At 34.3% G+C, this 27,085-nt stretch overlaps 5 protein-coding genes across 5 annotated transcripts; 1 reads left to right on the plus strand and 4 right to left on the minus strand.

Annotated features, from left to right (window-relative positions):
• Positions 1-2,430: 2,430 nt before the first annotated feature.
• On the minus strand, positions 2,431-3,541 carry PHYBLDRAFT_169381 (hypothetical protein; the record flags this gene model as incomplete). The annotated part of the gene is made up of 3 exons (XM_018436065.1): positions 2,431-2,656; positions 2,787-3,218; positions 3,360-3,541. The coding sequence occupies 3 exons, from the start codon at positions 3,539-3,541 to the stop codon at positions 2,431-2,433; spliced, it is 840 nt and encodes a 279-aa protein (XP_018290281.1).
• Positions 3,542-5,807: 2,266 nt separating this feature from the next.
• Positions 5,808-7,309, minus strand: PHYBLDRAFT_65715 (hypothetical protein; the record flags this gene model as incomplete). The annotated part of the gene is made up of 5 exons (XM_018441514.1): positions 5,808-6,048; positions 6,262-6,352; positions 6,602-6,877; positions 7,048-7,181; positions 7,254-7,309. 5 exons carry the CDS (start codon positions 7,307-7,309, stop codon positions 5,808-5,810), a joined length of 798 nt encoding a protein of 265 aa, XP_018290282.1.
• Positions 7,310-8,482: 1,173 nt separating this feature from the next.
• Positions 8,483-12,065, minus strand: PHYBLDRAFT_78169 (hypothetical protein). Its single transcript, XM_018443338.1, has 10 exons — positions 11,957-12,065; positions 11,400-11,450; positions 11,228-11,263; positions 11,054-11,098; positions 10,845-10,989; positions 10,590-10,682; positions 10,333-10,435; positions 9,989-10,272; positions 9,625-9,862; positions 8,483-9,458 (listed from the first exon to the last, which is right to left on the minus strand). The coding sequence occupies exons 1-10, from the start codon at positions 11,964-11,966 to the stop codon at positions 9,033-9,035; spliced, it is 1,431 nt and encodes a 476-aa protein (XP_018290283.1). The 5' UTR covers positions 11,967-12,065; the 3' UTR covers positions 8,483-9,032.
• Positions 12,066-16,344: 4,279 nt separating this feature from the next.
• PHYBLDRAFT_146446 (hypothetical protein) lies at positions 16,345-18,428 on the plus strand (the record flags this gene model as incomplete). Its single annotated transcript, XM_018431649.1, has 4 exons — positions 16,345-16,411; positions 16,473-16,505; positions 16,772-16,939; positions 17,164-18,428. 4 exons carry the CDS (start codon positions 16,345-16,347, stop codon positions 18,426-18,428), a joined length of 1,533 nt encoding a protein of 510 aa, XP_018290284.1.
• Positions 18,429-19,851: 1,423 nt separating this feature from the next.
• Positions 19,852-20,028, minus strand: PHYBLDRAFT_9322 (Homeodomain-like DNA binding domain-containing transcription factor; the record flags this gene model as incomplete). Its single annotated transcript, XM_018443821.1, has 1 exon — positions 19,852-20,028. A coding segment is annotated over one exon (177 nt), but the record flags the coding sequence as incomplete, so codon positions are not given.
• Between the last annotated feature and the right edge of the window lie 7,057 nt (positions 20,029-27,085).

The following is a 27,085-nucleotide window of genomic DNA, read 5'->3' on the forward strand; positions in this document are numbered from 1 at the left end:
TCGTCACAGATAGATCAAGCTAGTAAAATGGTTATTACATATACAGCCACAATCAAAAATGTTTCGACCTCTGAGCCCAAAAAATGCATGAGAGAAATCATGGCATGTATTCAACATGCAACTGCTTATCATTAATAATAGCTGAAGCCTTCAAACTTCAAATAAATTATTATATATATGTTTATTATTGAAATATATATAAAAAAAAAGATCAATATTTCGTATGACCTCCTTTGACCTCAATCACAGCCTGACATCGATGCTGCATGCTGCCGGCCAAAGTTGATGCAAGTTCGAGACCTATCCTTTGCCACTCTCGTTGCATTACGACCTTCAAATCTTCAACGTTGCTAATACTGGCCCTCTCGTCACTCATGCGCCTCTCGAGAGCCCACCAGAAATGCTTGATGGGGTTGAGATCTGGGCTTTGAGCGGGCCAGTAGTCAAAACCTCGGATCTCATGGCTATCTTTCCACCACCTCGAATACGACCCAGTATGACAGCTGGCGTTGTCCTCGTGGAACACGAAGCTCCTGTTCTGTTCCCATAAAAGATGTTGGAGCCAAGGGAGGAAGTTCTGAGCCAAAGTGTTTACGTATTGGTCTTGGTTTACGCTACCATCTAGGGACACCAAAGGGCCGAAACCACCGGCCCAGAAACAGCTCCAGATCATCACATTACCCTCCCCACACTTGGTTCCTTCGATGATATTTTCTTCCTTCCACCTTTCACCGACTTTCCTGATTGCCCTAGCTCCTCCATAATTACCCTCAACTGTGAACTGTGATTCATCTGATCACACTATACCTCTCCACTGGTCCTCCATCCAATTGACGTGCTCACGGGCCCATTACGGCCTTCTTTTCTTGTGGATTTCGGTTGAAGCTGGCTTGTGAGCTGCGATATATGATCCGAAGCCCAAACGCTTCAGACAACTAATTATTGTCTTTCTACAGACAAATACCTCCATGTTCTTTAGGGAAGCTCTTAGCCTAGAAAGTGAGGCGAAGGGGTCCTTACAAACTATTTGGACAAGGTGTTTTTCTGTCCTCTCGTCAATCTTTCTAGGTCGTCTGGACGCTTTTTTTGGCTCGGGCGATTATGTCTCATCCACTCTCTTAATGATGTACTTGATGGTTAACAGACTCATGCCAACCACCAATGAAATCTGGGCTGCCCCGTAATTTGCTAATTGCATGTACATGATGCATCCATATTTATAGGGATCGGTCTTTTCATGTGATCTGTGGGTGTTTTCTGATGAATTTGTGTCTTGCATGTTGGATTCGATTAATAATATTTGGAGAAAACAATGTTTTTATTTTTATTTTTTCATTATTTTTTAGGCATTTTTTTTGCGGGGGTCGAAACGTTTTTGATCGCGAGTGTATAATTTCAACGAGCTGTACAAATAAGCTGTATTATACTGACTATAGAGCCATAATAAATACGTATATACACCAAAAGCTAATCCAGTTTTATGGATCGATCCAACCAAAAGGCGTTCGTATTGTTAATATAAGATAGAAGCTATACACTTTGATTTGGGTATAAATAAAGTTGACATGGTGACATCTATGTCAGTTCATACATAAATAGAACACACACATACACACACAGTGTACACACAATGCAAATCAAATCAAGACCACCCCATAACTCACAATTGGCCACTTCGTTTTTTGTTTGTATATGTAGGTCTATATAAAGACAATCTTTTTCAATCAAATTGGAAACTTGATATCATACAAGGAATCAAAGGCCAATTGAAACAAAACAAAGAAGGTGACTGAGGGTCATATAAGAGTAACATACTTATTATTTTGCTAAGCCCTAACAAAAATAAACACACATACACACACACATATGTATATATATATAGCAGGGAATAGAGTATGCATTAGTATTCTTTATCACTTGAAACAAAAATCATCCTACAAATGAATCAAATAATGGCGACAGTTATACCAATTTACAAGTGCAGATGATTTTTTTCTTTCTTTCTATCATTATATGTATATCAATTTATTACTATTAGTGTCCTAGAGAAGAAGTGAGAGAAAGCCTCTTTTGAAGGATATAGAGTTAAGTCAGTCAGTCAGGTCAGTCAGTAAAGTTAATAATTGATTGAAATGAAATGAAATGAAAATCCCCTCATTTAACTTATTCTCCAACCAGAGTTTTGTGCAAAGATGCGTTATTAGCAGGTGAGGGGATAATTTTCTCTCTATCTGAGGAACGAATGATTCGTATAATATACATACATAATATATATAGTAATAAAATGCGTGCGTTTTCGTGTATGGATTTGGATTTGGATTTGTATTTGTGTTTGGGTGCGTTTATATATATATATATTTAAGTTGGAATGGGAAGTAATGCAGTTGTATGTATATTTGTATGTGTATATGTGTGTGTGTCTAGTTTTTTTTAGACAAGGCTATCTTGAGAAGATACTTTCTTTAAAAGAGGCGTGCGTTCATTTTGTAGGACTTTTGATGTTTGTTTTCCGTTGTGAGGCGGTCCTGAAGGGGTATAAGGCGAAGGGGACTCGTCTATAGCTTTGAGTAGATCGGGGCTATCTAGTGGAATTGGGTGGACCTTGACAATAGTATCGACTACCCAAAACTGTACGGCATTCATTATCAATGGAAACCTAGAAACACAAAGTTATATATATAAAAAGATAAGTAAAATTATAAATTATAAATTATGTATGATATATACATATATATATATATATATATAATTTTTTTAGGAATCAAGGAAGATGATGAAACACTTACACAAGCATCACAAATACAACTTGGTACCGGTAATTGTCGCGAGTCCATTGGAGAACCCATTCGCCCAAGTCAAACAGAGAGGGAAAAGCACGGAACATTCCATAGACACAGAGTTTCATCAAAGATTCTGCGATCACAAACACGGTTGTTTGTTTGATCCACGGAATTGCTCGGCGGCGTAAAGGTGGAGGGCCATAGTATCCACTCCGGACATCCTTGACATCAAAATAGCGCAATACACGATGGATTACGTGGAGCCACGACCAGAGGATTGCCACTCCAAGTGTGGTGTCGATTGCCACATTTAAAAAGTACCATACACACAGATTTGTTTTCTGACCGTCCTTGGGTCTACCAGCCAAATAACTGGTGGCAAGGTTCAAGAAATGAATCACGACTGCGCCAACAAACTGTTTACTGATATCTAGTGCCCTACACACATAAAAAGAAAAAGAGAAGTTGATTTTTATTAATATTATTATTATTAATAATATAATTGTCGTTTATCAAGTATTATAATGAACAAACTAATATTTTCTTTTCTCTCTTTATGTTTTTTTGTTTGTTTGTTACCAGACTGGTACAGGTCTTTGTGGTCTTTCTCGGTATCGTTTGACAAACAGTGTCAGTAGCGCAGTAGCGGCCAGGGTAAACTGAACAATGATAGCAAAACTATCGAGTAGTTTACAACCTTCGTCATCTTCAAATGGCGGTGTTTCTTGGTTTAGATTGCCTTGACAGGGTGTAATGAACATGAGTGAATGAGAATATATATATATATATATATGTATGTTTAAAAAATAATAATTTAAAGCAAAGAGAAGAAGTGGGTAAAAAGTGTTATGCAACCCCACTTTCAAGAATAATAATTATTACAAAAAAAAAGATTAAATAATTAAATACCCAAAGCCAGCTATAATAAATATAGGCAAAGAAAACCCTATTCAGTCACAATAAAAAAAAATAGAAGAAGAAGAATAAAAAGGGAATGCTGTACTTTCATAATGATTCGCTCATTGGTATATAAATTTCTCACTCAAAAATAGCTTTCTATATATGTATATATAAAATCAAGAAAATTGAAACACTTGAATACTCATGGTGTTTGATTTAATGAATTTACCCGATTATGTGACTGTCAACTTTCTCTTTTTCTTTTAGGTTCATATCCCATAAACCAACTATAGTGTAGGTTATGAAAATAACGCCTATTGTCATTTATTACCCAAATCTACACTCTTAAACATCTTGCTCTAGACATAAAGTAACCACCCAATAAAGAAAGGCATAAAGACAAGTAAACTCCCATTCATCGAACTACTCTTCTTACTTTTGAAGTGTAGACGCTCTCCTTAAAATTGACACCAGCAAAAGTCAAACCCAGGAAGAAAGAAAAGAAAGAAAGATTGATTTTATTAAACTCTTTTAAAAGTATCTGAAATATGTACGTCTGTATTGTTATCTATGAATAATACCTGAGCTTATTCCTTTAGAAACTTATTGAATTGAATAAACAATTTGAAAACAATAGTAATAATAATAATCTTGGGGTACTTTAAAGAAGACCAAGACCAAGAGTCAGACCAAGACTAAGAATTGGAAAATGAGTATGAGTATGAGTAGGAAAGGAAAGGATATGGGGATACGAACAATTATACTTTGATGGTTGCACAGCCGATCGATGACAGAATATGTTTAAAGGGAATACAATCGAAGGAACAAGTGCTGTTTCAAAAAAAATATATATAAAAAATTGCCTATTCTTAATTAATTATTTATTTCTACGATGGCGAGTAATTTACCTCACCCAAATATATTACAGGATCATGTTCAGCAATGACAATGGAAAGTTCCCCCTCTTTTTTTTCTCTCTTTCTTTACCTTCCTTCCCCTCTCTTTTCCCCCTTTCCTTTCTTTATGTACAATTTAGGCTGTTAACCCCAAACTCAGCTGCAGGAATAGACCTGTATTTTCTAGTTTAAACAAGGACCAGGCTACTGGTCATTTAATCACGGCCATTATTCTCTCCAAGTTCTTTCAATAAGAGTAGGAAATAATAATAGTGATATAAGATATACTTTATCAGTGGTTTATTCAAACTGGCTATATATTTGAAACCATGTAAATCGTTATTTTTGTTTTATATCTTGAAAATAATTTGGTGACGATGATGATACTGATACTGATGCTGATACTGATGGTAAATATGATACAGTATGTGAGTGTGTTCCTTGCTATATATTTATATATACATGAAAATAAAACAATAAAAGATGATGACTAGGATCAGTTGGGTTAGTTCGTGCGTAGTAGTTTCATGTACGACCAGCCAAAAGAAGAAGAGAGTATAGATAATTGATTAGATATCTTTAATCAACCCTCAAGCCATGTACTTTTAATGCTAGTGACTGTATTTAATTTTAATCCCGGGAAAACTGTAACATTATGGCTATCTAAATCGTGGCATTGTAAGCGACAAGTATATAGTATATATATATATGTGTGTGTGTGTGTGCGTGTGCGTGTACGTGTGAATATGTAAGTAGTGTTCTTTTGACTGTGGCTGGTATTTAAGAACAACTGGTCTCGCCTGTCCAAAGTAAAATATCTCATGACATACGATATAACGTTTTATGAACACAAAACAGACTGTGATAATATATATATATAGAGAGAGAGAACAAGATAGAAATATTAATGTACATTAACATGATTCATTGGCAGAAACGGTAGTGGATTCAGAGTCGGGTTTTTAGATGGTGGTCGCAAGTAGATAGAGCTTTTTTTTTGTATGAGACAAAGTTTTATTATTAAATTGCCCAAAAACAGGTCGTACTTCCTAAAGAAGGAGAGGTAGATGCCTGGGGAGAGATTGATGAACACACAAAGTGTGTGGACTATGTAGTAGGAAACGATAAAATTACAGAGAAGAGGGAAACAAAGTTAACAGAAGAAAAAGAACAAAGAGAAGAAATAATACAGGAGAAAGTAGAAAGTAGATGGAGCACAAGAGTGAGAGAACTAGTCTAGGAAATGGGAAGACTGAAAGAAAAATTGAAGCGATTTGTTCACAGAAACAACTACATTGGCAGGAACAAAAGGCACATCGTCAAAAATTGTGCGCCAGTACGCTTTCCACACTGCGGCAAGAACACCACCCAAAACATGGTATGAGTCAATATGAGGAGGGGAGGGAGGGAGGGCGAGAGTATAAAAGACACGAAGGATTGTGGACGGTTGGGCTCGCCAGTGTGGTATCCACCTATGTAAGTAGATAGAGCTCTTTCAGGGACATGATACTTTTGGGGAACTCGCCTGTTTGATCAGACAGGAACATTGGTGAACAATCTTCTCAAGACATTTTTCCTCACAGTATTCTTTTGATAAAACCCACGGCTTCTAGGCATGTATTTGTAGGCTAAACATAAATAATTAGTAATTGTGATTCATCTTTTCAACTTTTTTTTTTACTTACATGAAGTTGTAAATGCGGAGAACTAATTCTTCTTTCTTGGTTCCCGGCTTCAGCTTACACGCCTGAAAAGCAGACTTAAGGCTTTTATTGTCTTTTATTTAATAAACCTTGTCATCACTCTAGCTTATTTAACCCAATGAGTTTATATACAATTTTATTGAAGACTTACAAGTCTTAACTTGTTTATTACATTATTGATGTTATTGTCTTCAACATACTGTAACCTTTGTTTTTGTTTTTTGAAATCATTGATTTATATTTAACGTTGTTTTCACATAGACTGTGTGTAAATTATATTACAGACTTAGAGCATAATGAATACAAACTTGGATAGTCTTACAGTCTACAGTATCTCTGGCGTTTGCTCTCTCTTGGTGCTTTGGTTTCAGCAGCAACGCCTTCTTCTCCATCGGCAATCTATAGAATATATTTAGCCATTTTGTTTCCCAGAGACAACAATCCTCAATTGTCTCCAATAGAAAATTGCTGATGGAGCTGTCAACATCTTGTAAGCCTGCTTCACTTCTTAATTGTCCTATCCAGATTTGATCAGCAGTAGCCTGAAGAGGAAGTCTTTCATCTGTGGCTTTTGCAAGTGCTGCTATTTCTTCAGTGTCTCTTCATTTTTTTTGGGAGAATGGTTATCTGAGAAAGGAAAGCAAAGGTATCATATTTAATGAAAATTCTCATGCTTAAATCAAAATTTCAGATGCGCACTTAGTTGTTAGCTGTGCCGCGTTAGAGGCGTTACTTACCAATCAATTCTTTTTGTAGAACCTGACGTACAGTCTGGTGGGACAGCCTGGAAGTATACAGCATCAGTCTTCTTGCCAACGCTAATTTTAGGGAGACAGAATTTTGATTTTACTGGACCACAAATCGTGACCTTTTTGCCAGCATGGAATAACTCTATCTGGTTCCTAAAGATACAAAAAAATTCATAAATATTTTCTAATGTGCTTTGCAAAAAAGAGTGTATGGGGATTGCTTACCAATTGGTACTGTCAGACTCTGAGAATATAAGTAGGTAGAAGAAATAGAAAGGCATGACACGCGTAGGAAGGCCAATAAATAGTAAGGTATCAAACAATACTGCGTCAAACTCTAATGACAACAACACCTTATAATCTTTTGCGTAATTGACTATTGAGATAGATAAGCACAAAGCGTGGGGGACATAGTAGTAAAGCTAATGTATACTTTCAGGCTGTCCGTAAGGTCCACCTTCTTCTTCTTCTTTTTTTTTTAGTAATCAGAAAGTGAATAGGTATTGTTAAAGACTGTGACTTGCATAAACTTGTGCCTTTTTATTCATGACAGCTCATGGAGATGTTTGCATAAGTGATTTCTATGATTTTCATCAGAACTTCTAAATCCAACTTCTATTATTTCTTCTAACACTTTTTCACCTCTTTTGTTCCCTTCGATATTTTATAAGCCACCACTTTATAACAAATGAAACTGCTGAAAAACATTACGTCTGCCCTCTTTCTGATTGTTATTAATGCTTTTTATCTTTGTTTTTTTTTCTACTTTCTTGTCAAAGTTAATTTTACTGCTTGAAACTATTGTTATGAACGACTGACTACACTTTATTGAAATAAATAATGGACATATATATATATAGAAAAGTTAGTTCCTGCAAGAAAAAGGTGTCAAAGTACTTAGAATAGTAACGAGGGTGCTGAGCTGTTATGTACAGTATAAGATCCGTAGAATCATGTAAAAGGTATCTTTGTAGAGAGAGAGAGAGATGGAAGATTTAGAATAAAGAAAATAGATATCCCTTGGAACGGTGGATGGAGATACCTGTTGAATTTCTAGAAAAACTGGTCAGTAGCAAGCCCGACAGAGTCCAGGCTGTTATTAGCAATAAAAGTAATAATAATGATTTATAGAGAACCAATTAACAAAATCGCAAGAGTGCATATGTATATGTGATCAAGTACATATTGAGCTGATAGACCTCCTCTAGGCTTAAAGGGTGTGTTGTAGGCATCAAATGTAATGAGTCTTATTCGGGACGTTATAGATAACTGTTTTATACTTGAGGAACCCTTGAATTAATATGCTAGGTTAACTTTTTTGTACAATCAAAGCAGATGTTTACTTTGTAGTCTTTAGCAGAAAGAAAGACTTGTGAAAATAAGAAAGTCAAATTGCATATACATATATCTGTGTGTGTGTGTGTGTGTGTGTGAAGCTGGGCGTGGGTGTAGAATAGAATAGTATAATATAATTTATTTATTTATTTTTCATTATCAAAAATAGAGATAATCTCTTTTTTTTTTTAAAAAAAAAAAAACTCTTCTGTAAGATACAGAAAATAACCATGAAAAACATGTGATTTTCAAGCCAACCAAAGTCAAAAAGGACTTTTGTAATCCTTGTAACCCTTTATATTGATAAAATATACATATAAATATAAAGATATATATTATAAGTGTATAAGAAGAAAAATATGGTAGTGGTTATGTAGCAAAAGTGATTTGAATTGAATTTAATTGATGGTGGTGGTGTTGGTGGTGTTGGTGTTGGTGTTGGTGTTGGTGTTGGTGTTGGTGTTGGTGTTGGTGTTGGTGTTGGTGTTGGTGTTGGTGTTGGTGGTGGTTAATGGTTGTGTTTGTGGTGATGTTTATGGTGGTGATTGTGTCTATGATTGTGGTGTTACTGCTGTGTGTATTAAATATATACATACATACATACATACATACAGATACATAGATACAAGCATTTATATATACATACATGTATATATTAGATATTAGATATTAGATATAACTCTTCAATTGCTTTTCTACAGCCTCCCAGTCATCTGTGGCTACTCTGACAATAGGTCTCTCAAAGTGTCTTTCGATTTCCTGCATTTTGGACCAGGTCTCCTCGTTGTGAACAAAGTTGATGCTCACACCAGTGCGTCCAAAACGACCGGTTCTGCCGATACGATGGAGGTAAGCCTCAAAGTCGGGCTCGTTTTGCTGATCAAGAGGAAGATCATAGTTGACTACCAGCGTGACCTGGAGAATATCGATACCACGGGCAAGTACGTTGGTGGTAATCAAAACCTTGAATTCACCTCTTCTAAAGTCATCCATAACTCTGTCACGGTCCTCAGGAGTCATCTTTCCATGCAAAGACACAACCGCGTGTCCTTGTTCAGTCATTCGTCTGGCAATCTCATCTGCAGTATCACGACGCTACATAAAATATAAATTATTGATTTACATTTCAATATATCCAATACAATGTCTTTCTCATCCCTTCCTCCCCTTTCTAACCCTCATAATCCTTCTTCTAATCTCTTAATCACTCACTTATTCACTTCAATTTGATTTCCCCCTCCCTCTTCTTATTCTTATTTACCTTGCAGAAAATGATACTCTGACTGACAGTAAGCATGTCATATAAGTTTGTCAAGACTTCATACTTGTGTTCTTCACTATCACAATCCATGTAGAACTGCTTGATTGCGTCTACGCTCAATTGTTCACGCTTGAGGGTAATTTCGTTGGCATTGGGTGCAAATCTGCTGGCAAACTTTGTAACGTTTTCTGGGAAAGTGGCTGAGAATAGAACGATCTGGGGGTTACTCTTGAGCATACTAATGGCGACAATAAAAAAAAAAGAAGAAGAAAAAGAGAGGTTAACACCACAATCTGCCTTTCTTTTTTTTTCTTTTCTTCTTCTTTACCAACAAAATATATATACACACAGTTGTTTACTCTACCTCTTGATACGAAGACTTTGATCACCAAGACCAGATTGATCCAACATGTTATCTGCCTCATCCAGCACAAAGATCTTGATGTTGTTGATAGGCAACAGGCGTTTGCGGATGACATCTTGGACTGAACCAGGAGTACCGACAATGATCTGTGCATTGACAGGTTGGTTCTTGGCAATTGAATCCTTGACAACCAAGGCTTTGGTAATGTTGGTGTATTTGGACATCTGTTGAGCAACATCCATAATCTGACGAGCTAACTCACGCGAAGGAGCCAGGCAAATGGCCTATAGATCAATGTTTTAAAAAAAACGCTTCTATTTTTTTTTATTTTTTTTTTACTTTACCTGAGGTTGTTTGACATTCATATCCACACGAGTCAACATGGTCAATACAAATGCAGCAGTCTTTCCGGTACCACTCTGGGATTGTCCAATCATATTTTTAGGACTATATTTTATATACCCAAGTAAATGTTAGAAAATGTATATATATTATGTAGGAATTGCGATTATTTAGCGCAAAATTAAAGATTCTTTATTTATTTTTTTTAGAAATGTATGTATATATATATATAAAGTAATAAGAAAAGAATAAGACTTACGGGTTGGCAAGAAGAAGTGGCAGTGCACGTTCTTGAATCTTTGAAGGCTTTGAGAACTTCATTTCGTAAAGACCGGTCAAAAGTTCCTGACTCCTAATAACCCAAGCAATTTTGGTTTGAATTGAACCAATCGATTAGTTGCAATGAAATTGTATGATATACTCTCTCTCTCTCTCTTATACTTTATGTATGTGATTCTCTTTATATACTTTTGTTCCCCCCACCCCCCTTTTTTATTTTTTATTTTTTACTTACAAACCAAGGTCTTCAAAGTTCTTTACAGAATAAAGAGGAGAGTCGGGATCAGCTTGCTGGTCGGCCAACTTTACCAATACGGTGTGTCTGTTCTCAATGAGGTTTGAAGAATCCTCTACATCTTGGGCATCTTGCTTTACAGGAGCTTTTATATTTTGTTAATATATATATATAAGAAACAAACAAATAAACTTGTGTGTGTGTATTACCTTTTGGTTGAGCCTGAGGGGGTTTTGTAGCAATTGCTTGAGCAGCTGTATTGTGAAATATACAAAAAGATTAGAAAATATATAATAAGTAAATTGAATTGAATTGAATTGAATTGAATTGAATTGAATTGAATCGAATCGAAATAAATTCATTTTGATGTATTCTACACATACGTCCACTTGGAGGTGCACCTGGGGCTGTTTGGGTGGCTAATGGAATAGATACAGAATAAATATAACCAAAGATTGAAGATCATTACAATGTTATTATTATTACTATTTTTTTAGACCGCAGTAATACATTTTACGCACATATATAGATAGTAAAAATAGCCCTATTACTTACGTTTTGCGGTGGTGAGATCACCGAGTCTCAAAGTGATGCTGTCAATGGGATCTAGATTTCAAATATTAAAGAAATAAGTAAGTAAATCAGCAAAACAAACAAATATAAGTTTATAAGAAAACAATTTATTTTATTTAATAGAATATATATATATATATAGAATGCTCGAGATGTTGATTATGCACAGTTTGATGCTCATCATGCAGTAAGAAAGCAATAAAAATCAAACGCGAATTGTTGTTGTTGTTGTTGTTGGTCGAGAATTGTTGAGAAAAACATGCTCTTTTGTTGATTAACTTATTTGCTCATATTCTTCTTCTTTTTTTTTTTTTTCGAAAGATGAATCCAGTAATGATAGTATTCAATAAAATATAAGTCAAATGTTGTTGTTGTTGTTGTTGTTGTTGTTGTTGGCCGTGTTGTTTCTATCTATTTTTCGATTATTGTGATACTTTTTTTTTCTTATGTATTCTACCCACGTAATTATAACGATAATAACAGTGATATTTATTTTAAATAATAATAACAGCAAAAAAAAAAAGGCAAGACTACTTTACCGTTGGACATTATGGAATCTAAGTGATGGAAAAGCTTATTGAATCGAGCTTTTTTTTTTATTATTTATTTGTTTGTTTTTTTCTTTAGTTAATAGAATCAAAAATAAAGTATAAAAAGCAAAAAAAGTAAAAAAGAAAAAAAAAAAAGCAAAAAAAAAGAGGACTGGGCTTTTTATATGTATCTGGATTAGTCTGGGTTGTCTGGGTTGTCTGTGTGTATTGTATGTATTGTTTAATGTAGTGTAAGCATATAGTGTAGTGTAGTGTAGTGTAGTGTGTGTGTGTGTGTAGTGTGTTGTGTGTGTATAACGTATGGTGTGAGTGATTTGAAAGTGAATTTTTTTTTGTTACTTTATTTATTTATATACTTGAACAAACAGCGAATCTTGTGTTTCAATTATCAGCCAATAGAAAATCCCAATACCCTACAGATTTCTGAAACCTTCTACAGTTCAAAAAAAAAAAAAATTCAAACTTTAATGATCTTAAAAATATTGAGCACCAATGATTCACCGTATAGACTCCGTATTTTATTTTTAGAAAAAAAAAATCAAAAATTAAATCAATTGAACAACTTTTCTACCTAATTTTTAAATCCACTAATATTAATAAATTCTAGAGAGCCAGGTATAAAGTTGCAGTATATAATCCATTTTTCTTATTATTGGTATAAGCTTATAATATCTTTATATCATATAAGAAAAGTTCCACTGGTTTCATAAAAAGCTTCTTTTTTATTCTATTCAGCTTTTTGTTAAGAATTATATACCGCGCTTTAATTTGCTTCTATTTATGGAAATAACTAAGTAATGTTTAGCCAATAATGATTTATTACTTAAAATTACGCCATAGAAAATGAAATAAGCAAATGAATCTCAATGGCGGAATTTAACAAGGTAAAACATTATATATATTTTTTTATGTATTCGGCGACTGAACAACTTAAACATATTGGGCAAAATTAAATCGCAGAAACAAAATCAAAAGTATAAACCTTTAACGAATAATGGAACCCTCTATTGAGGGGGTAGTCAGAATTCTTAAAGGTTCCTTTTTTTTTTTTAAAAAAAAAAATTATATATCTATATATTTCTATAATGTAGTCCTTCTTTTGTTCATTTCTTTATTACTCAAGAACCCCATAAAGTATCGCTATAAAGAAGAAAGAAAGGGTGATTGAATTTTTCTCATTCTGTTTCTCTTTCTCCTTCCCCTTCTATCTTTCTTTTAACCCTCCTTCCTTTATTATTTAGTTGTATTTCAAAATCCATTACTACTTGGATTTCTGCTTGTCCACATATACGCATTCATTCATTCATTCATTAGTTAGTTAGTTAGTTTTTTATTTTATTTTTTTGAAAATAACAGCAACACCAACAAAGATTTTTTTAAGAAAAAAAAAATATAAAATCAAGCTCATATTAAAAATATCACTAGTATTATTATCATTACTTCTTCTTCTTCCTTTCTTTCTTATTCAGGACTTTTTATTCGGATATCTATATACTCCCAAGGTTATTTTGGGTTAATAGTAACGGTTGTTCGATCGTTAAAGACATCAGTTCTATTGACTGTATACAATGATGATAATTTAACTTGATATTGTCAGTAGCTTTATTATTTCTGTCTCTCTTTTACAGTTGCTGTAATAACTAAAAAAGAAATTCATCTAATTAACAATGACAAAAAAAAAGCATTGTTACTCCATGCCCCCCAGATGTACTTGGTGCGACATTTTCTAAACCTTGGTGTGGTTGTGGGGTGAGACCTAGGTTTTAGTTTTAGGCGGTGGCAAGCACTCCTGCTTTGTAAGGAGAAGTGTTGTGTATAATTATATAATTATAGACATATCTCTTTTTGCTTTTATGTTGTGCGTCTGATGGACTTGAAGCATGTAAATAAGGCTTTGAATTGAATGATTGAATATGGTATTATATATCCAATATTTTGCTTTTTCTTTTTCTTTTTACTACTACTACTACTGCTGCTGCTACTACTTCTTCTTCTTTTACTACTTTTTCTTTTCTTTATCTTGTCAGCACAGACTACTTAATAATTACTATTTCTTGAAGCAACTAATTTGATTTAACTTTAAACTCCCACATTTAGCCCCTCACACACTCACACACTCTTTCTCTCTGGCTTTATATATATTCATGTCTGTTTTCTCTCTCTCTCTCTTGATATATCCCAATTTTCTCACTCCTCTTCTCCTTCTCCTTTATATCTTCCTTTTTCTCCTATTTTATGCCTTTTTTTTTCTTCGTCTTCTTCTTCTTTTGGTACATGAGTACAAGGTTGAAAACACCAAGGCAGTCGAGATATCTACAGAGTGTGACAGTAGATACTAAAATGCAATGCAAAACAATACCATACCATACCATACCATACAATACAATACAATAAAATATAATAAAATATCTCTTATTATTCTTATTATTCAGAATAATAATAGGACGGTTATGCATATAGCTACGCTAATTTCACTATGCTACCTTTACCAAGCTACTTTTACTAAGCTGCTTTTACTAAACTATTTCTACTACGCATGTCATTTTTATGTATGTATGTAGGTGTAGATGGTTTTTATAAATTTGAGAACCAAAAGAAATAAAGTTAAAGTAAGAAAATCTGTATTTATGGATCTTAATGATGTAAAATACATATATAATATAGATGTACGAACTTTATTGAACTATAGCATTCTTGTTATACTTTATCTTCTGTGTTTTGGTTTTGGTTTTTGCCTTCAGTCTTTACTATTATCATTATTATTACTATCATTCTTTGAGTATAATTTTTTGTTTTGTTTTAACAGGAATCCCTCGGAAGCAACCTTTTATCCCTTGGAAAACGGACCTTATTTATTCTTTTGGATACACTAGCATCAAAATTATCTTGATACGCCTTTATTTTTATTTTATATAAAAAAATAAAAAAAAAAGACAAATTTGGTTTACTATCTAATAAAAATCACAGCTAGTTGTACATACATACACATTCAGTCATTCACTACCTAGTAGCAATTAAACTGATAAAAGGTGAAATGTATGTATGCGTGTATTTGAATCAATCAATGAAAATAAATAAAACGGCTAGGAAAATATAGAAAAGGAAATTGACGAATGAATTGAGGTGATGGTTTGGATATACAGGAAGCAGAAGAAAGAAGAAGAAGAAAGACCGATGGCTGATCATTATTTATTTAATTGGAAATGCGAGATCATTTTTTTTATAGAAAATCAATCAGATTACTATTACCATTATGATTTTCTTTTTGATTCGTTGGTTTTGGTTTTGGTTTTGGTTCTGGTTCTGGTTCTGGTTCTGGTTCTGATTCTTATAAATATATATATATATTGTTTCCTTGGACTCCTTTATACTAAAGAAGGAAAGGGAGATAAAAAAATATATATATAAAAGAGAGAGAAAGAAAGAAAATAAAGAGATATAAAAGCAAGAAATAAAGAAAGAAACAAAGACAGAAACAAAGAGAGGGATAGAGTGGGGGTTAAGGCGAGGGTTTAGCTTATTTTATATTTTATATATTATTTTACATATTATTTTATCCTCTTTTTATCTTTCGGTCTTCTCCTTTTTTCTCCCTTTCTTCCCTTCTTCTTTCTGGTCTTCTTCCTACTCTTCAACCTCTTCTTCCTCTTTTTCTGCTTTCTCTTCTTCTTCTTCTTCTTCTTCTTTTTTTTTCTTCTTTTTTTTTTATATAGTTTTGCAATTTTTTTTTTGGTTGGCGGCTAATATCAAACGAGGCACAAAAAAAGGAAGGAAAAAGAAAAAAAAAAGAACAATCAAAACCAAGCCAAGCCAAGCCAAACTAATACTATTCTTATTACTATTGTTATTCCTACTAATATTCTTATTCTTATCACTATTCTTACTATTACCATTACCATTACAATTAAATATCATTAATACACATTTAATACCTGTTTCAATTTCACGAACTGATAATATTCCGCAAGCACAATACAAATACACATGTATATATATATGTATATACATATGTAAACACACCCATAAATACACAGACATACCGACATACAAACATACAAACACCCAGACACATACACACATACACATACGCACATACACACACATACACACGCGCGCACACGCAAAGACACACAGAGAAAGATAGAGACACGGATATACACATACACACACGCACACACGCACACACGCACACACGCACACACGCACACACGCACACACGCACACATAAACACGCATATATATACATATTACACACACACACACACACATATATATATATATAGCTATTGCCATTACTACTCTACTTTATTTTACTTTCTTTTCTTTTATTTTACTATATTTTATTTTCTTTTGATTTACAAAAGAAAGAAGCTTCAATGTACTACTCCTTTGATTTCGCAGCCCAGGTAGTCCATCTTTGTATGGATGAAATAAGGCATCGAGGTATAGTAAATACAACAATATTCCTAGTAATACTAATACTAATAATACGCCACATTTATAGGGTTGGAAGAACGCAAATTGTTAAGAAAGTCAGGTAAGAAAAGATCAATAAAATACAATAAAAAAAACTATTTTTGATTTTGATTTGGTTTGGTTTTGTCTTACCTTCTTTGCCCAACCCAACATCGCCCCCTCCTCCTCCTCCTCTTCCTTTCTACTCCTCTACTCCTACATCCCCTTTTTGTTATTACTATTACTATAATAATAATAATAATAATAATAATAATAATCGGCTGGGTGCTGTTTTCTAACCAATAATTATATACCTATTTTATACACACAAAAAAAAAACGACAATAGTTCCAAATAGTGTCTTGTTTATCAAAGTATTCAAACGCCATCGATGTTCGGCCATTGATCTGACCTGTGTTGATATTCACTCGGTTGCTACCCTGATGCAAGATATCCTGGTGTGCTGTCAAGAGAGAATAATATCCAAAAAGGCATGGCGAATCATAAACTATGAAAGTAAGTAAATTTCAATATAAACGTAAACGTAAATGTAAAGAAGAAGAAATATATACATATATAGAAAAACAAGTATGCACATAGCTATTCTATTCACACTCGTGTGAATATGTATCTATATGTATCTTTATGTATGTATCTTTATGTATGATTCAATGGTAGTAATTCTTTTTTTTTTGTTTTTTTTTTGAACTTTACTTTACTTTGTTTTCTGCTTTTGGTAGCCTGTACGCTGTCTGGCCTGTCACGACTGTTGACTGAGCAGGGAGAACAACTGCTGATCGATCTATTGGACTTTTTGGTGGAGCTTATGCACTACAAGGAAAAGAACGGAATGGACGCCTACAGACTCGGCGAGGCGATGGGCAAGGTGACACTGGGGCCTTCTGAATGCAATCCTGTGATGGCTGAGAAGGCAGGTCATTTTCTGACCCGGATGATTATTGAGCACTCCAAGCTGCTCACGATGCGTGGCCACAAGAGACTGCGCCGGATTGATTCTGGATTTGAGAGAGGGCATGAGCTGAGTGATGGTTACCACAAGAAAACCAAAACCAAAACCAAAACCAGAGACAAAGACAAAGACAAGACCAACAGCCACGGCAGCTATGGCCCGAGTTCTAACAGCACGTACAACTATTACTGTGATCGGATAAAGCCAATGACAAAGAGAGAGGCCGGCCGAGCAAAGGCCAAGTACTACGACCGGTTGATTCGCAAGACCAAAAGTACGACGGCCGACTGGGTGCTTAATCTGAGTGGGGTGCAGGCGATGCTTGACGACACCTATGCTGACTGTGGCCCGGACCCGCCTGAGAAGCCCTGGCTGTCGATCTTCTCGACAACCGAGGAGCTGATGGTCAACCGGGACTCTGCATCGCAGCCGCTGCTGTTCCGTATCCTGATGGAGGCCAACAAGCCAGTTGTACCCGTGCCGGCCAATCCGTTTGGCCAATCGTATCTGTTTTCGGCCAGCCAGGCCTACCAGGTCGAGAGTTGCCTAGGAGAGGCGTTTAAAGAGTTCGCGGCCCTGTGTTACAGCCACCCTATGTCGCGGCAATGGGTAGAAAAGACAACAAGCCCACTTGCCAAACTCAACCACTCGATTTCAAACCTAAAATTGAATATCCGAAAGATCCGTTCACGTCACGACATTGGTGAGGAGGATATTGGTGGTGTAGATAGATTTGTGGGAGTCGGGGGAACAGGAACAGGAGGAATTTTGGGACCAGGAGGATTTGTAGGAGTACCATCTATTGGAACAGCAGGAACAGCAGGATCAAGATCAGGATCAGGATCAGGAGGAGGAGGAGGGGATGACAGTCTTTCAAGGGATGACGCAACCTACATTGGACACGGAGAATCCGATGGAAGATCATCCACTGGAGATCATCAAAAGAAGCCAAAGAACATGAAGAGGATGATGCGGAGAGTAATTAAGATGGGTGGCAACATGGTTCTTAAAAGAGACGAAGATAAAAGTCTTTAAAAAGAAATAAATAAATAAATAATCCATCATAATCATAATCATAATCACATCTCTATATATATATATATTTTAATAATAATAAAAATAATAATGCTTATTTGACACTCCGCATTACAAGAAGAAAGATATATATATATATTTTTTTGATGTTGTTGTTGCGTTTTTTGTTAGGATAGAAATATACATTTATATAGTTATATATTTTTGCATGATCTGCATCACACTTACAAGGCGCACAGACCTTTTATGTAAACACGCCTTTTATTTATTTATATATATATATATAATAGTAAAGAAAAATGAGTGAAATGAGTGAAATGATTGATTTGATGGATTAGGATCGGATGACTACACGGGATTGTTCCATCAAATAAATACATGCACTTTTTTTTTTTTTTTATTTATTTATTTATTTAAAATATATATATATATATATTACTTTGTCCCACTATACAATTGACCAAGTCATTGGCAATATAAAATAAAATATAATAATAATAAAGAAAGAGGTATATAACTTTTTTTCTTCTTTTTCTTTTTCTTCCGCTCGGTCTGGCTAACAAAAAAAGGAAATTAAAATGTTATTAGGTCTTGAAATGTCAGTGTACAAAATGTCATTCGTAGCAGACGTCATTAAAAAAAAAAAAAAAAAAAAAAAAAGAACGCAAGAAAGAAGAAATAAGAAAAGGTGTGAAAAAGTATGTATATGTATATATATTTAGGGGGGAAAATGTACAAGAGAATTTGAAATATAAGATATAGAAAGTATTAAAAATATAGATAGATATTTAATTAAGTAGCTAAAAATTAAGCAAAATGTATATATATATATTATATTATATATATATATTTGCGATTGCTGTATTGTTGTTTTTGTTTGATTTTTTTTTCTTCGGATTCTTTAAAGATTCTCTACTATTGCTGGTAAATTATTGCGATGAAACCATGGCCAAGGTACTTGTTCTTTAAAAGTTTCTATAAATAGAAGTTATATAAATATTAATAAAAGAAAAAATTGAGTTTTTTTTTTATTTATTTTATTTTGCTTGACATCTTCTGTCCAAAGAAATCTTATCGATAATCTCTTGTCCTTCTTTTATTCTTTTATATATATATATATTTTTTTTAAATTTTTCTCACGTACAATATAAAATATATATAATATGTATATATACATAAAAAGAAGAAGGAATAATTTATTCTTACCTGGGTAACTGTGATAGGCATATATTCCTTGTCTCCTGATGGGATCTTTGGTATCTTGATATCTCTTCATTAATAATGATGCTGATGCTGATGCTGGTGCTGATGCTGATGCTGATAATGATAATGATAATGATGAAGATGGTGATAAAGGTGGTGCTGATAGTAACATTAATCTGTGGGCATGAAGACTCTCGGACTCAAGCATGGGTTGCAATATACGTCGTCTAGCATTAATAAACCAGTTTGATATCTGATTTACAGTCAGTCCTGTCCGATAGGCTAACTCTAACTTTTCCTTCTCGGTCGGATAAGGATGCTTTTTGTGTCGGACAAGCCATGTCTTGAGAAACTCTGTGACCTCTTTGGGAAGGTTTCCCCGACGCCGTTTCTTGATGCCTTGTTTGACCAGCATTCTCGAATTGGAAGCCGTGTCAACGTCAACTGAGCCTGTAAATCCCTTTGTTGTTGTTGCTGGTGCTATTGCTGGTACTCCTGATGTTGTTGTTGTTGTTGTTGAATCATGCCGACAACTACCACTACCGCTACCACTAAAGGTACGCCAATGACTGGGTGGGCTATCACGTGTACCATTGCTGCTGACACTATTGCTGCTACTGCTGTTACTGCTACTACTGCTACTGCTACTGCTACTACTACTACTACTACTACTACTACTGCTGCTTCTGCTGATGTTACTGCTGATATGGTTTGTAGCATTACTGTTGCTGTTGCTGTTGCTGTTGCTGTTATATAGTGAGCCAAAGATTTGGTTTGATGGCATGTGTATAATATTTTGGTCATCAAGATGATCTAGGAAGAATAGAGAATTATTATTATTATTCCATTTAATTAACTACTAAAGACTAAAGACTAAAGACTAAATAAAATAATATTAAAAATCGTTAAATTTGTAAATATGATTATTTATTTATTTATTTATTTATTTATAAAAATAAAATAAAATAAAATAAAATAAAATAAAGTAAGATTCTTTATTTATTTACTTATTTACTTATTTACTTTGGTTTGGTGTTCTTGCCCATTGTTGAGCGTTGAACTGTAACATTTCGGCTGTCTTTAGTAAATGTCGTTGGATTCGATCGTCAGTGTTTTGATTTCTCGATTGGTTGTCATGATAGATTACGAGTGGTCGAAAGGTTTTCTAAGAAAAAAACAAAGAAGAATGATATTAATAATGTGTTTAGTTTTTTTTTGCTGTTTGAATAAATCAAATTTTGTAAATCTTTACATTTGTTGATCCAAAAGACATGTTGTAAAAGAAGTATGTTATGATATAGTACAGTATAATGCAACAGAATAGGACAGGATAGTATAGGATAAGGTAGGGTAGGGTAGGGTAGGGTAGGGTAGAATAATTTTGAAGTAGAAAAATGTTGTAAAGATGTACAGAAACAGAGAGGCTTTTATACCAAAGAAACCAAAAATTCAAAAATTCAAAAATTCAAAAAAAAAACAATCTTTCTTGTGCACAAGCCAAAGTTTAAATCACGCTTCTTTTATATATATAGGAAAGAGAAAGTAACAGGTGGGATTTACCAGAATAGCATATGTATAAATATATAAATATAAATATATAAAAAAAAAGTTATAGTTTATAATTATAATAATTATTAAATAAATAAATAAAATCTCAATTCGGATCTCTTATTCCGCTGTCTTTCCTTCCCTCCTTCCTCCCATTTGATTGAGTGATTGATTTATTTTGCTTTTAGTCCAAGCCAAAGAGAAATCAGCCTCATTCAAATACTGCACACTACTATGTGCAAGTCTTTGTTTGTCTTTTTGGTTTTGTAAACCAATGTTATTTGTACTATTGATTGTTGTGTAGCCTAAACTAAATAGCAGTAAGTATTATGATTATGATTATTACTAAAATAAATATATATATATATATAATATTGAGGGGTGTGTAAGCAAAAGTGTGTGATCCATCGGCCGGCTCTAGAACTCAAAACAAAACAAAATAACAGACAATTCAATATTATTATCATTTTGATTGATTGATTGACTGGCTGACTGGCTGACTGGCTAACTATATGGCTGACTATATGGATGACTGGGATGACTGAAAAAATTAAAATAAATAAATAAATAATTAATGACTGATTGGTTAATTGTCCGACAAAGATAGTGCCAAGTGAAAGGCCAGGAAAAAAAATTATATATATAGTTTATAATCCTTGTGTGTTTTCGTATGTGGCTATGTAAGTATATTTGTGTATCTATGTATTTGTGTTTGTGTTTGTGTTTGTGTTTGTGCCTGTGCCTGTGCCTGTGCCTGTGCCTGTGCTTGTGCTATGATGTGTGTGTGAGTGTGAGTGAGTGAGTGAGTGAGTGAGTGAGTGAGTGAGTAAAAGAGAGAAAGAGAGAGAATGGAAGCGTTGTGTGTACAAAAAAAACACACACACATACATACGCATGTGTATAGGTATATATTTAATCATGAAATTCTCATGTCAAATTCAAATTCAAATTCAAATTCAAATTCAAAACATAAGCAAGTTACTGTTACTGCTACCATTTATCGTTATTCTATGAATCTCTCTCTCTTTCTCTCTCTTTATATGATAATCACTTTTATCACAGAAAAGTAAAAAAGAAAAGAAAAAGGAAAGAAAGTTGGGATTTAGTGTTGTAGAAATCACAACAAATTCTCATAAATTTATGGAAATATAACATACAGACTTATATTCTACTTATAAAACATAGGAATCTTGTTTACTCTTATTATTTTTTCTTAATTCCCCTAACCCTGTTCTTTCCTTGTGAAGCAGTAACACAAAGCACAACCGATCACTTATATAGTTAATGACACGATCATGCGTTTGTTCATTATTACATATCTACTCTGTACAGACATACACAATATATACTGTATATATACAGTGTATATTGTGTCGTCTACTTATTCCATTCCTTCCGACAAAATAAGAATAATCATAATAATTATAGTAATTTACAGGTAATTATTCAAATATACAAATTCCTTCCTTCCTTCCTTATTTAATATATTTAGATATATACATTACTTGAGATTCATAACAATTCTCTTCTTTTATTTAGAAGTCGAATTCATTCAAAATTAAAGTATTACAATTATAGCTATATATATATATATATATATATGGGTGTGGGTATGTTTGTAGTGACGGGTCCACTGAAAAAGTGTATTATTAATGTTTCATCTTTTTGTTTATTTATTTTTTTGCTCACACACTAAAGTAGAGCAAATTAAAGTAAAGCAGAACAGAGTAAAGATCTGGACTGTGAATATCCCTTGTTGACTGACATGAGAAATGATTAAAGTGAAATATTGTTATTGACACAGGTTAGAATACTTATCACATGACAAACCCAATATATTGAGATATATATATATATCAAATAATCAAATTAAATCGAATCGAATCAAATCAAATGAAATCAAATCAAATCAACTCGGGTATCGGTGCGAGTATTGTCATTTCCATTTCCATTTCCATTATCGTTATCATTAGTATTATCATTAGCATTGTCATTGTCATTGTCATTATTTTATTCTTTATTTTGGTCACTAGGCAACCAATGTAGTCTCGAGATCTCAAATTATAATAAAATAAAATAAAATAAAATAAAAAAACAGGGATCATACAACGATCGTCTGGGAATGTCTCCAGACCAGGTCCCTTGATACATTATGTGACCATCTATAGATATATATATATATATATATATTGTCTGGACGCATCTGTGGGCTGGAATTATCAGTGGATACCAATGTACATCAGCCGATATTTCTTTTATATTTATATTTGTACAAGTTTACTATCATTCACTCACTCAGTTAGTCATTTATTCATCTATACTCTTCTTTATATGTGTCTGCCTTTAACTATCTATACATCATTCATTCTCTTTTTTTTTTCTATTTCCTTTTAGTTTATCCCGTGAAATCACTTGCTTCCACCCCCTATATTTTCCCTTTTTTTCTTTTCTCTCTTCTTTTCTTCTTTTGTACATCAGCCTTTGCCTGGTGCTCTCTAGTTCACCAAAAAGGAAAAAACAATATATATAAAAGAGAGTTTCGGTCACTCTCCGTCAAAATAATCCGCCCAAAGCAATCACTATATTATTTATATAAATCTTATTTATTTATTTATTTATTTATTGATTGATTGATATTCTCTCTAAATGTTTCAAGCTGTTTCCATGGTTACAATTACAACAATTGTTTCAACTATTTATTTATTTAAAATTGAGAGAGAAAGAGAAAAAACATATGTAAAATAAAATAAAAAAGTCTTGTCAGGATATCATAAAAATAATTGTATATACATTGTGCTACAATTCTCACTATACAAGAAAGAGCACGGACATTCTTTGCGCAAAGGCAACCCACAAAACTGCTGATGTCTTGGGACTTGCAAGAAAAAAAAATTATATCCTTTTATATATATACAATTTATATGGAGATAAGCAACATCTTGTAATGTACATATTAGAATTTCAATTTTACAACAACCAAAAACAGATCCCAAATTGTCCCCGTGAACATTGAAGATGGAGCTTGTGAAATCCAAACTAAAAATAAAAAATAAAAAAAAGAGGGATACTGATAATACCATTTCCCTTTTTCTTTTTTTTTGTTTGGATTTCACAAGTATTATATATATATATATATTGGATTCAATTTTGTACTCGTAATTCTTAATCTCTTTGTTTCTTTTTCAAGCATGAATTTCCATGTGGGTAGATGTGTTTTAAGAAAAAAAATCATTTTTTTTCAGTGGTTCCCAACCAATCTAAAGAAAGCCAAAAAAAAAATGAGCCCCAAAAAATGACCAAAGAAGCTATTTAATACTAAATATAAGTTTTGGTATAGATCATTACAAACTTGGTTTCCATAGCCACAGAATGTAATAAAGAAAGTGTTGGGATTGACGGATATAAGTATTAACCCAATTTTAATGTAAAATGTAATGTGTTTCTATATGTACAAGTATGATTGATGATTATGATTGTATTTTGGTGTGTCACCTACAGGTTTGGGCTACTTTATCACTAAACTAATTTCATTTAACTCGATTTTAGATTCAATATATATATATATATACACGATGATAATGATATGGGACATATTGACCCTATAGACTTATAATCTAAATTAAAGTACACAGCTAGATTTAACCCACAGACCACATAATTTTTGAACACCTAAAGGGTTCACATACATACTGACTCCCTTTACACGAGGGAAAAGGTCAATCTCTTCAACTCTTCCTTTCTCACTCTCTCTATCTTTCTCTTACACATTCTTCATGTGCTTAATGCTTTGATAGAATATACAGCTCGTATATAACGTAACCTAATCTAATGCAACTCAACTCAATTCAATTCAATTCAATTCAATTAATAAAAACTCATTAAAAGTATATATATATATTTTGAGTGAATGAGTGATTGTTTAATGTGTGCTTGTGCTTTTTCTTCCTTCTTGCTTGTTTACAGTATATAAAATATAAAATATAGAATATAAAAAATATAAAAAAAAATATAAAAAATAGAAATAAAATAGAAATAAACAAAGTGTAATATAAAAAAGAAAAGAAAATATATAAAGAAAAAAGAAATAAGTAGAGAGAAATTAAGGTGTATCTGTCTTGTCTTGTCTTGTCTTGTATTGACTTGGCTTGACTTGTCTTATATGCCTTGTCTTGTGTGTCTTGTCTCGTGTGTCTTGTCTTGTTTGTATGAATGAGCTGAATTGCATTGAATTGCATTGAATTGAGTTGAATTGATATCTGTTGGTTGATTGATTGATTGGTTGATTTACTGTTTGTCTGAATTATTCAGTTTTATAATAGGAATTTCTTATTCTTATTCTTCTCTCTTATTTTTCTCTTCTTCTTCTTAATTCTTTCTTTTGCTTTTTTTAAAGGGGTTTCACTAAAATATGGTCATCAGCAGAATTCGACTGAGGCCGGGATTGAAGGAGCTCAATTTGTTCAAGTGCCTCTTGGTATCGTACAAGCACTTCGTCCAACTCTTTGGTCGTCTCCTGATGGTCTTCCTGGAGCTCGTTGTACGCTTGACTCAATTGTCTAATACGCTCGGCCTGGAACATCGATTCTTCTTCTAGTGCAGCAGCCGCTGCCACAACAGCAGCCGCAGTCACCTCTGACTCCTTTTGTTGCTGTGGCTCATCCCCAACAACCATTGTCATGTCACTATCAGTCTCACTTGCTGACCCAAGTACCACACTGCCGCTGCCAGTTATCCCTCCTCCTCCACCTGTTGTTGTGGACAGTGATAATGATGTAGAGGCGTCACTCAAACTCAAGTTTCCAGTCATGGCCATCAAGAGCCGTCCCTCTAATTCCTCGACCTTTGCAGCCAGCAAGGCCCGCTCTGCATCTGTCGCTGCCCCTCGCTGTTCCAGACTAGCAATGTAGTTTTCTGTAGATTCATCAACCTCCTTAAGCTTCATAACCCTACTTCTCAATTCATTCAGGTGCTCTTGGTCCCGGACTGCATCACGTGTAGAGTGTCGCAGCTTCTCTTCTAGTTCCTCAATATATGCGTCATTTGAGTGCTCATTCTCGAGCACCTTGGACAACCTGAGCCGAAGATCCATAATCGTCTGTTCCTGACTCTCGATCACAATCTCACACTGTTCCTGCTTTGCCAACTGTTCGTGGAACCCATAGTCGGAGTGGTTGATGGCCGCCTGGGCCATGGCCAGCTGTGACTCGAGAGCCGAGATGCTCTTTTCGTACTCTTCGATCACAGGTTCGACAAGATGCTGGAAATCCAATTCACGCGACTGTTTGAGTTCAATCTCCTTTTTCCACATGTCGGTCGACGTCCTCAGTCGTCTCAATTCGTCTTCAGCTACCCGGTTTTTTTCACGTGTGACCGACAGCTCGAAATCCATCTCCTCGACCTGCCGCTGGAGGTCTGCGATCAACGACTGCTGGTCCTGTGTGGACTGGTCAACGTCAAGCATATGGTGGTTGTGGTTATGACTGCTGTTGAGGGACATTGGACTGTCGGGTTCTGATTTGCTGCCGTTACTGATGTTAATGGGCTGCGACCGAGCCAAGTTGTTCCTCAGTTTGCCAACCATGGATCGCAGCAATTCAATATTGTCGGTCGTCATCCATTCTTCGGCCTCGTTCTTCTCGACCTTGTTCTTGATATTTCGGGCACGGTTGGCGTACTGCAGTGTGTTGAGCGTCTCGGCCAGATTGGATTCGGCCGGACTTGCACAGGCAATCATCAGGGTGGTTGCACTACCGCCTAATGAGTCCTGCAGGAGGCGGGTAAGTTTAGAGTCACGATAAGGGACGTGGGTGCTTCTTTTGGATGGATCACCCAGGGCCGAGATGACATTGCCCAGGGCAAGTAGTCCACCGTTAATATTGATACCTTCCTTGCGTCGATCTCCCTCT

This window comes from Phycomyces blakesleeanus (assembly GCF_001638985.1).
Source record: "Phycomyces blakesleeanus NRRL 1555(-) unplaced genomic scaffold PHYBLscaffold_13, whole genome shotgun sequence".
Taxonomy (NCBI): Eukaryota; Fungi; Mucoromycota; class Mucoromycetes; order Mucorales; family Phycomycetaceae; genus Phycomyces; species Phycomyces blakesleeanus.

Coding starts and splice junctions, on each gene's coding strand:
- PHYBLDRAFT_78169 (XM_018443338.1), bottom strand. Junction 11,264..11,399: donor TGATCTCACCACCGCAAAAC/GTAAGTAATAGG, acceptor CTATTCCATTAG/CCACCCAAACAGCCCCAGGT. Junction 10,436..10,589: donor CCACTTCTTCTTGCCAACCC/GTAAGTCTTATT, acceptor TATAAAATATAG/TCCTAAAAATATGATTGGAC.